The sequence below is a fragment of the Eremothecium cymbalariae genome, chromosome 5, assembly GCF_000235365.1.
Source record: "Eremothecium cymbalariae DBVPG#7215 chromosome 5, complete sequence".
Classification (NCBI taxonomy): domain Eukaryota; kingdom Fungi; phylum Ascomycota; class Saccharomycetes; order Saccharomycetales; family Saccharomycetaceae; genus Eremothecium; species Eremothecium cymbalariae.
Window position 1 is genome coordinate 178,371 of NC_016453.1, and position 11,057 is coordinate 189,427.

Here is an 11,057-nt window from a genome sequence, read left to right on the forward strand (position 1 = left end):
AATATAGATCGAAGTCCAAATATTAGATTTGACAACTTTATATTTCGCAATTTGGGTTGGTACAAATATCCATTTTTTTCTTTTTGAATGGAGATATTTAACGACTTACATCATCCTGAATATATTCCTGGTACTTTTAATATATATTCTAGTACTGAACTAGAATCTGACGATTACAACCAAAGCTTCAATGATATAAAAAGAGATCGAAGTGGGGTGGTGTTGATTCCTCAGCCTTCGGATTCGCCGAACGATCCTCTGAACTGGTCTAAGTGCAGGAAAATACTACACTTTGCATTGATGTCCTTCATTACAGCCTTTACAGCAGCCACTAGTAATGGTACAGGGGCAGCTGCAGATTCCCTCCATGATTATTATAACATCACATATGATTCTTTGAATGCTGGTGCAGGTGTTTTGTTTTTTGGCATTGGCTGGGCGACGTTAATTTTCGCACCATTGCCATCGTTGTATGGTAGAAGACTAACTTATTTTATTTGCATATTTCTGGGCCTGTGTGGCGCTTTATGGTTTGCTAGAACTTCCAAGACAAGAGATGTTATATGGTCCCAGCTTTTTGTTGGTATTAGCGAATCTTGTGCTGAGGCCCATGTACAACTGTCTCTCACAGATATTTTCTTCCAACACCAGTTAGGCTCTGTTTTAACCGTATACATTATGTCCATATCAGTTGGTACCTTTCTGGGTCCACTAATTGGCAGATATATTGCAACACTGGCGAACTTTCGATGGCTTGGCTGGTGTGCTGCTATAATGTCTGGTGCACTGCTGGTGTGGATTTATTTTGGCTGTGAAGAGACCTATTTTGATAGGCACCTGTATATGACGCCATATTCTAAACATTCTATTATCAACAAGTCGGTGGATGAACTTCCAACTTCTGTAGATGAGGGCGAGGATGCTACTTCAAATAAAGACGGTCCAATAACGGCTACGGGGCAAACAATTTCAACAGAAAAATGCATTACTTTTGATAAAGAGTTAATAAATGGTTCCAAAGAACCTTTGAAAAAATACCATAAGCGAATTAAATTAATCACAAAAGCCACGAACTTAAAAGGTTGGGGAGTTAAACAATATTTCAGATATTTGGGTACCAACCTAAGAATGTTTTTATTCCCACCAGTTTGGTTGTCTGGGTTATTTTGGGGAATACAGGATGTTTTTTTGTCTTTTTATCTCACTACACAGGATACTTACTTTTACGATGAACCTTGGAATTATTCTGCCTATAGTGTTGCACTGATGAATGTGCCTACTTTGGCAGGTGCAGTTATTGGTTGCATGTATGCTGGTGTAATCAGTGACGTTTTTGTCCTGTGGATGGCAAGGAGAAACAGAGGAATCTTGGAAGCAGAGTACCGTCTCTACTTTTCTGGAGCAGCAGCAGCACTCGGCTCTTCTGGATTGATGATGTTTGGTATTGGTGCTGAGAACGCATTGCCGCCGCCAGTAATATATGTGGGATTGGGATTCATCGGATTTGCGTGGGGTTGCTCTGGAGATATTGCAATGGCATATTTAATGGACTGTTATCCAGAAATGGTTTTGGAAGGTATGGCCTGTACATCGGTCATCAACAATACACTTTCTTGTGTCTTTACATTCTGTTGTTCTCAGTGGTTGGAGTCCTTTGGTACTAAAAATACTTACATAATATTAGGTCTCATCAATCTCGCAATTACATTTCTTGCAGTTCCAATGTTGATCTTTGGGAAGCGTATCAGAGCATGGACTAAGGATTGGTATACACAATCGGTTGAGCTTAGAGAATCTGTTAGACGAACTTGACATTTAACAAAGATTGAACTAGTCGCAGCATCTAAGATATTTTATAAATTCCAAATCCAGATAAATCTAAATGATAAATATTGACGCTCTACATAAATTACGCATATATTCAAATCTATATTAATGACTTGTTTTTAACGTGAGTAACGTAGGCTTTTTAAATTTCTTGCCGAAATCAGCAAGTTCCAGGTTCGAAGCCCCTACACAGCCTTTTTCCGTATATTTTCAATGTGGAAGATATTGCCACCTCTAATCTGATTTGGGAGTAATAACATGCTAAAGTTTGAAAAGGTACATTTATGGAGGCTATAATTTAGTCAAGCTTACCAATAGTCAGTGTATTTGTATCAAAGATGCAACGCATAGCATTAGCACTTGAATCAGCTAGAGATTTAACTTTAGAAGCAGCAGTAGCAGCTTCGTCAAGACTGGGAGAGTCGTCGTACTTTCGCTATTCTAAGTCGATAAATTCTGAATCATTACCTGCTTTATTAAATTCCAGATATGATAAGGAAGTCAATGATGGTATGAAAAGGATTATGAACTTAATGGCCAGTGATGAACCTGATAATTTGGAGGATTATTTTGCCGATGTTGTTAAGAATATTGGTTCTGATAACGTTAAGGTGAAAAGAATGGTATGTATTTATTTACTTCGGTATTCTGAAGCAGATCCAGATTTAGCACTATTAGCTGTCAATTCTATCCAAAGGAATTTGTCAGATCCAGATCCAGAAGTTAGAGCGTTATCTCTCAGAATTTTATCAGATATGAACATTCCTTCCTTGTACCCTATTATATTGCATTCATTATCGAAACTTATTATCGATTCTAGTGAGATTGTACGTTCTCAAATCGCAATGACTTTGCTAAAATTAGCCAAGAGACGAGGTGAATCCATATATGATGAAATAAAGCCTACTTTAGTTGACTTATTGGCGGACTCAGATTATTCTGTTTTATCCTCCGCCCTGATTTTATTACAAAATGCATTCCCAGAGGAGTTACATTTGCTACATGGAAACTATCGTAGATATTGTAATATAATTGGTGAATTAAACGAATGGACGCAGCCTATAATTATAGAATTGTTCATTCGTTATATCAAGACGTTTTTACCGAAACCTATGGTTACCGATAATTCTTCAGATTCAGAAGCCATACCACTGCCTGATGAATTCAATCGAATACCGTTCCCGGTTTATCATGTAGAATATGATCCAGACATCGAAATTTTTTTAAATGCATTGGAGTCACTAATTTACTCTCCTAATCCTACTGTTGTTGTGTCTGTTTCGAAAGCTTTTTATCAGCTCACTTGCCCCAAAACTGTTAAAGAATCTGGAATAGTGGATTCCTTATTACGAATAATATCGTCTGCATATTCTTCAAATGAAGTGAAGGAAAAAACTCTTGAATCAATTTTGTTATATGCTTATTATGATCCATCTTTATTTATCATTCATTACAAGAAGTTCTTTTTATTGCTTTCAGATTCAGAATCTGTATCACTATTGAAATTAAAGATTCTGTGTTTTATGATCAATGATAGTAACTGCAAATGTATTTTCAGTGAATTAAAGTTTCAAGTCAATGCACAGGTAAGCTCTGATGTCGTTGTCGAAATCACAAACACAATTGCCGCATGTGCACAATTATCTTTGAAATGGTCCTCAAAAATTAAATCTTGGTTATTAGATCAAATAAGTTTAAACGCTCGGGCAGATAAAAAAGTGGTTGCCTCTCAGATAAATGCTCTGCGCTTTTTGATTCAGAGGGACCCTATAAAACACATTGGTACAGTCATCAAATTGTCGAAAATGGTGAACACCTTCGATTTGATTCCCAGCGCAAAAGCCGGTCTCATTTGGCTGATTGGAGAGTACGTTCAGATTGAGCCTCGTGTTTGCCCAGATATATTACGTTTGCTAATACCTAATTTTTCAAGAGAACATTCCCAGGTAAGATTACAAATACTGATCCTCGCTGCAAAATTACTTTCATGCGATATTGATAAAGCAGACGATAAATCTGAATACGATTTTAAAAATTCTCGTATTGCTCAAATGTTTGAAGCTGTTTTATATTTGGCTAAATTTGATGACGAATATGATATTAGAGACAGGGCTCGCATGCTGATGTCTATTTTTCAAAACGAACGATACGAAATAGCTACACTATTGCTCCAAGTGCCGAAACCTTACCCATTGGTCTCATTATCATGTTGGAACGAACCCCAGTTAGATATTTCTTTATTAAGTTTATCTCCTGAGATAGAAAGATATCACTCCAGCATTCCGTGGAATGATAATATACCGGAATCTAGTAGAACGCCTACGGATGTTAAGGATTACTCTAAGATAAAAACTAGTTTTTCTTCTAGCTCTTATTTTGGAAATTCTACGGAAGATTCGTATCTGCATACTAAGAACAATAATAGCTCTCTCCCTCGTGAGCGCACAAATACATTCACATCATCACAGGGAAAGAAATACCAGCTTCAGAGTTTAGATGAATTTTTTTCAGATATTTCAACTACACCCCTAAAAGAGAGAAGAAGAATCATAGTTGAAGAGGAAAGTAGTGGTGAAGAAGATGAAGAAGATGAAAATGAGTTTAGTGAAAGTTATGAGAATTCTGAAGAAACAGATGAATCATCATCCTCGGAGGATTCTAATTAAAAATATGAATTTTACTGAACAAATAATCATTAATCATTAAAGAACACTTAAATAATTTACATAAATTGTTTCCTATTAGAGAATTTGTTCAAATTCTGGCAAAGAATACTTTTTATCATCTGCCTCAGGGAAGTAAGGTACAAGTGAATCTAGCTGTTCGACGTATGCTGTGTTATAAAGTTGCCAATATACCTTCCTGACATTTCTAGCAGGGTGGAATAAACCTGCCCAAATGTAATTCATGAATACTGCTGGACCTAAAGCATAGCTTAGCCCTTCTAAACCTTCTAGTATTCTGGAAATTGCATGGGGTGAAGTTTCAAAGATATTCGGCATTAACAAGTTCAACATATGCATAAACATATCTTCATGACCAAGACCCATGCAACCTAATGATAAATGTCTCACAACAGTAGAGGCTGTTTGACGATGTACTAAATCTCTGTCAATTAGGGCATCTTGAAGTAATGGAGAAATAACATACAAGTAGTCCTTAGACATGCTTCCTATGTATTCAAACATGAATGCCATTGTTTTTAGCACACCGTTTTGTACGTTGGTTTCTGGAGTTCTATAGTCATTCATCAATGCGGGTAAAACAGTGAATGGACCACAAGTTTCAGCAACCATCCCAATTGCTACAGCAGTACACACCCTTAACTGACGATCATGAGCTTTCAAATTGTCCAGTAAAGCAACTAACACATCCTGTGGACCAACTGCCATTGCAATGTAACCAAATGTAGAATTCGCAGACTTCCTAATCGATTTTACTGGGCTTTTTAACATTTCCAATAATTCAAAGCAAATCCTCATCCATTCCTTTGGAGGGACAGATTCAGGTGCTCTATTTGCAATTCTGCCCACCAAATTGATTGTACTTTCTTGAACTCTTCTATGTCTATTCCGTAGAATTGGTGTTAATGTCGGTAAAATTTGATTTGCAGGAGGTTGGAGAACTTTTAACGACATGCATGAGACGACCTTGTCCATTGCGGCAATTATTGAACCTAAAACTTCAGGAAAAACCTCTCCAAGTGATTCATACAAAATAATATTCAACTTTTTCAACATCGTTAATTCTTCACATGATATTATAACAGGCACTAGTGAAGTACATAGATCAGCAGCATGTTGACGGATTATTTGCTGCTTATGTTTCAATCTGTTTAATATAGTACTAACAATGGGACCCAAATAATTTTTCATTCTTTTGTCAAGAGAGTTAGCAACCGTTCCAAAACCTTTAAATATTATTCTATCCTCATTTGTTTGCTCTTGGAATGCAATTAAAAGGGCGTCAATAAGCCTATTTTCGAGCTTCTCATCTATATCGGCGGTACCCAATAATTTTACAACACGGTTTGCAGCATGTACCGCCATACATCTAAATGGCTCTGATTGGTCCCTTAGCGGATTCAATAGGTGTTCGAGAGTGAAAGCACACCCCAGCTTATTTGATAAAACGACAGTAGTGTAAGTCACAATTTTATTAATTTGAGGATCTAATGCAATACGACGAATCCAAAAATTATTGAAAAACTGTGGAGCCACCTCCTCCTTTAAAAATTTAGCAGTTACACCCTCTGTCATACTGCATTTCTGAATCACCATAAGTACAGTCTTCTTCATTTCATCATCTGGAGACGAAAACTCCCTTTTAACTATCCTCATAACTTCTTCAGTATAATATCCTGCGTATTCAGGGTCCATCAGTGGAATAATAAAGCCTAGAGCCTTCAAAAAAGCTACTAAGGGCTTCCCCTATGTGTTCTAATACCTTTCCACAGCGGCTCTAATGTAATGCTAAAAGCTTCTATACCGTAAGGATAAGTACTTTGTGCTAACGAAGAAATAGCCTGTGCAGCTATTATTCTTACTGAAGGGTGTGGGTCTGTTAGACCATTATGAATGCACCCAACTAGTTCATGTAAATACGGCAGCACACCAATTCCTATTAAAGCTGCGGTATTCTGTACAATTTTAATTCCTGTATGACGAGCCCTCCATGACTTTTTAGAATGACAAACTGCTTTGATAAATGGGACTACTTGAGGTACTCCTAGCGATTTCGTAACAACAGCCATAGCTCTTGCTGTAGTGTTTCGTACATATTCATCAACATGGTCAATATCTGGCCTAATGGTAGAAATCATGGTTCCAAGTCCGGCTGCTTTTGCTAAATTGGCAATCAACTCTCTTCCTGATAATCTTACAAGCTCATTTTCATTAATTAGCAAAGGAGAAGCTACTATTAGAATCTTATGTGTGTATGGACGAACGGTATCTTTCAACTTAAAGAGTATACGATTCACAGTCTTCATCATTAAATGCCGTTCCTGATCCTCAAGAGTGCGATCGAGAATAATGGGCAAAATAGTGCTGAAAAGCGGCTGTGCACCAAAATCAAGAGCTCTATCACTTAAATTACGGAGCGCTACTTTCCTAGTTGATGGGAAACCATTTTTGATTTGAATGATTAGCCTTAACATCTGACGATGTTTCTGTTCTGCCTTTGTCATATCAGCATCCTTTCTGCCCTCTAAAAGAGCCGCAAAGTGCTGCTTATCAGAAGCTTTAAAAACCTGCAAATCCCTCAACCTGGAACATCTTGAACCAGTTCTTTACTTACTCCATATTCTTTTCTGCAGAGAAGGCAGGAATTACATAGCTTTCTGTAACATTTGATATTCTGACCCGTTTTGAAACCTCAGTTGAATGCGCATCGTCTTCAGCTGGTCTTTTAACTTCATCTCCATTCAAATCTCTATGAAACCTCCTATCCTGATATGACTCTGCTCTATTTCCTTCATCTTTCTTCAGGGGGTCATGACCCTCTGCTTCTTCTTCAAGAGAACGATGAATTTCGTTTGGCATTGTATACTGCCCGGATAAAACATGCCTGTCTGTACCAGCCTCACCCTTCACAAACTGAATGCCTGACATATTTGTAGACTAAAAACACTAGTTTATATTCTTTATTTGACAACCTCTGTATATATGTCTTTTTAACTTGTTATACATACTCTACATCTTTTAGGTGCTGTGTATGAAAACTTTTTTATGTTAACAAATTAATTATGTCTTGTAACAACAAAGTGAGGGGACACATCGAGACATTTAACACAAACCTTGCAGTGTTTTGACCAATCCAAGGACTTTTTTAAGGCGAGCTAAAGGTGCATTATACAATGTGGCTTACTTTAACGCATGGTTTGATTTTTCTTAATTTGTTTAAAATCTCGGTACAGTTACAAAATATAGATACGAACTCATTTACAGATATTGAAAACGATTACAAATACGATTCTGTGGAGAGTAGTTTGCGTTATGATGATGATAGAGTCAATATTGGATCACAAGGGTATTTGAAACCTATAAAGAATGAAGTTATGAGTGATTTGGACAATAATAAGCGAGTGGGGTTGTTTTCTATGGAGAAACCAACGAAGTATCCATTTAAAGAACACCTAGAGCTACGGCCACTTCCAAAGAATTCTCTTCTTTCTTCGTTTCAGTTTCACTTGAGCTCTAATGAGTTCTCAATTGACAAAAGTGATCGAAGTAATAACCAATATAGCCATTACACGGTGTTCCCAAGATCAATCAGTCCGTTGATGGATAATACCAATACGAGGCAAGTTCATTTAAGGTTCACTCATGGTATTTGGGACCATGAAAATTGGGGTCGGCTTCCTCATGATGGCAGAAAATCTGGTGGATCGGGTGTTGAATTATGGGCTGTTATCGAGGCTTCTGATCATAACACGGCCTTTGATCAGTGGGTAAAGTTATCAAATATGTTGAGCGGATTATTCTGTGCATCCATAAACTTTATTGACTCGGCTAAAACCACATATCCAATGTCCAGCTTTCAGCCTGGGGATGGTGAAGAAATCCCACTTTTCAATGCTTCTAATAAATTGTACCTATTGAGGGGAGCGCTCGCAAACGAGCCTGTTTGTACTGAAAATATGGCTCCGTTTATTAAGTTATTACCAACCAAGGGTAGACAAGGTATTTCTACATTGTTAGATGGACACAAGATTTTCGACTCTCAGTGGCATTCACTCTCCATAGATGTTACTACTGTTTGTGAGTCAAATAGTTGTCATTATGAAATGGAAGAGTTCATTAATGTTGCAATAAATGTCCCCACTACGTTAGCTCGTTCAGTGAGGCCTATCCCCAAACCCGTAGATGGTTCAGAGCTACGTTGTGATAATTCCAAACACTATGATGCATGGACCTGTTTTCCGCTACCTGAAAGTATTGAGGGCAAATACGAGTTATCAAAAATATTTGGTAAATATATCATGGGATCAAATTCATTATCTGGATATCCAACACAGACTTGTGTACAAGTTTCTGATAATTGGAAAGCTTTAGTAAAGGTAGATGGTTCATATTTCTCCACGGACAACAACTGTTTCGATGTGAAAGGTGAAGACTGGCACGATATTTATTTGGAGACAGATGATACTACTCAAGTAGATCCAGTAAAGGCCTCGCCTGTATATGTAACCAGGTCATTAACTGGCTATTCTCAGGACAAAGGAGGTTTACGGGCAGTTTTCAAGAATCCAACATCCGAACCTGTGGAGTTAGTATATTTTGAATCGTTACCGTGGTATATGAATTTGTATTTGTCGACTTTAAAGATTGAAAGTAAATCTGGGTTGAAGATATCAGACGTAATACAGTCAACATATTATTTACCTGCAAAAGATCGTGAAAGGCCTACTCATTTAGAATACAGGATGACTATTCCAGCTAATAGCACGTTTGCTTTGTCTTATCAGTTTGACAAATCGTTGCTAAAATACGCAGAATATCCGCCTGATGCGAATCATGGATTTGAAATAGAATCAGCGGTTGTTACAGTTATTTCACCTGTTAAGTACGAATTCCGGACTGCTACTTTGTTATTAACGTTATCTACCCCAGATTTTAGTATGCCTTATAATGTCATCATTCTAACATCAACGGCAATGGGCTTTATATTCGGCACCTTGTTCAATATGCTTGTTAAAAGGGTCGTAACTGTTCAGGAAGCTGACAAAGCGATGACAGCAACAGGTTTGCGAGGGAGATTTCTAGTTATAAAGGAAAAACTAGTTAAGATGTTCAAACGGCCCAAACCCAAATCGGAATAAGTGGCACATCATAGCTTCGGCCTCATTTATTATTGTACTGTATGTACATAACAGCCTACATAACATTATATCACGATTAGACAATTCTAAAAAGGGTCTTCGTAGGGATCTTCCTCATCGTAGTCATCGTCTTTCTCAAACTCGTAGACTATAGCACCACCACTGTTGAAAGATTGGGCCTCCAGAAAGGGTAGGTCAACTTGCTCTTTTGCCAGCCTTTGCCTCTTTGTTGTACCCAGATTAAAAGTTGTTAATCCATTAACTCGTAGTAATACATCCTCAGAGTCATCTTCATGGTCCTTATGATCGGATAGCAACCTATAATCGTGGGTTTGGTTGTTGATTTGAAAGCTATAACTCAACGTCCTTCCAGATCTTCGACGATTCCTCAAAGTCAAGTTATACACATGTGAATTCAAATTCCGAGGAATCACAAATTTGTGTAACTCTGACTCCAGATATTCCTGATCAATGCTCTTACACGCCGGTTCAGTATCTAAAATTGTGTTGGCAATGAATTGAAGAAGTTGCAAAGGTCCTGGGTAATGCTGCAAAGAAGGATCCCTATAACTTGGCATCGACTTATGGTATGTCACAACTAAGGTCACATGGTTAGACGCAATCGCACACACAAATTCAATTAGCAACTCTTTCGGAATATAGTTAATCGAATCAACAATCACAAGGCATCTCTTCCCCGCCTGGTCTTGTTCGCATTTCGGTAAAAACTTATGAAATACATCTATAATTTGCTTCACGTTCAAACCTGTACAATCAATAAACTGTGATGCATAAGCAGGCTTTGTCAAATGCTCAAATGCAAGGTACACAATTGGTATATCGCTTTCCTTAATGTTGAAGACGAATTCTTCAATCAGATATTCACTACTTTGGCCAATAGTATCAGTGCACAGCACCATACTGGATTGTTCCTTAAGAGAAAAAATCCGCTTTAAAAGAACTATAGGATTATGGGTCGTAGAAGACATGTTCAAAACAATTAGAATCTTCAAAGCTTGCAGTATACTATATCTAATGACTGTCTCACTTTACTATGCATCAACTCATCACTTGAAGCACTGAAAAGTTTATAACGGTGCATTAAATATCGCGCTTTACGAAACTTTCAATTCTATGCCAATATCAGCAAGAAGCGATCGTAGTAACATAAAGCCGCTACATTCATTACACTAGTCACATTCTAGTTGGTGATTAGCTTCCCACATTATTACTACTCAGCTTTATATTGCAAGTAACTACTAACAATTGACTTGCTCTCTAAATTAACGTGGTGTACGGGTGTATCGATGTTCCACATATAAATTTATCATATCACAGTCCTAAGACTGACCCTTAAACTTTACACACAACGTCTAGTAAATAACAACAGATCAGGTCCGCAACAGGT

The 11,057-nt window shown here is 37.5% G+C and overlaps 4 protein-coding genes and 1 further gene across 4 annotated transcripts; 3 read left to right on the forward strand and 2 right to left on the reverse strand.

Annotated features, from left to right (window-relative positions):
- Window positions 1–87: 87 nt before the first annotated feature.
- HOL1 (Hol1p) lies at window positions 88–1,812 on the forward strand (the record flags this gene model as incomplete). Its single annotated transcript, XM_003646640.1, has 1 exon — window positions 88–1,812. The coding sequence occupies one exon, from the start codon at window positions 88–90 to the stop codon at window positions 1,810–1,812; it is 1,725 nt and encodes a 574-aa protein (XP_003646688.1).
- A 353-nt stretch (window positions 1,813–2,165) lies between these two features.
- APL6 (AP-3 complex subunit beta) lies at window positions 2,166–4,493 on the forward strand (the record flags this gene model as incomplete). The annotated part of the gene is made up of 1 exon (XM_003646641.1): window positions 2,166–4,493. One exon carries the CDS (start codon window positions 2,166–2,168, stop codon window positions 4,491–4,493), a length of 2,328 nt encoding a protein of 775 aa, XP_003646689.1.
- A 75-nt stretch (window positions 4,494–4,568) lies between these two features.
- Ecym_5084 lies at window positions 4,569–7,439 on the reverse strand (the record flags this gene model as incomplete).
- A 245-nt stretch (window positions 7,440–7,684) lies between these two features.
- Window positions 7,685–9,649, forward strand: GPI16 (GPI-anchor transamidase subunit GPI16; the record flags this gene model as incomplete). The annotated part of the gene is made up of 1 exon (XM_003646642.1): window positions 7,685–9,649. The coding sequence occupies one exon, from the start codon at window positions 7,685–7,687 to the stop codon at window positions 9,647–9,649; it is 1,965 nt and encodes a 654-aa protein (XP_003646690.1).
- An 86-nt stretch (window positions 9,650–9,735) lies between these two features.
- Window positions 9,736–10,638, reverse strand: IKI1 (Elongator subunit IKI1; the record flags this gene model as incomplete). The annotated part of the gene is made up of 1 exon (XM_003646643.1): window positions 9,736–10,638. One exon carries the CDS (start codon window positions 10,636–10,638, stop codon window positions 9,736–9,738), a length of 903 nt encoding a protein of 300 aa, XP_003646691.1.
- Between the last annotated feature and the right edge of the window lie 419 nt (window positions 10,639–11,057).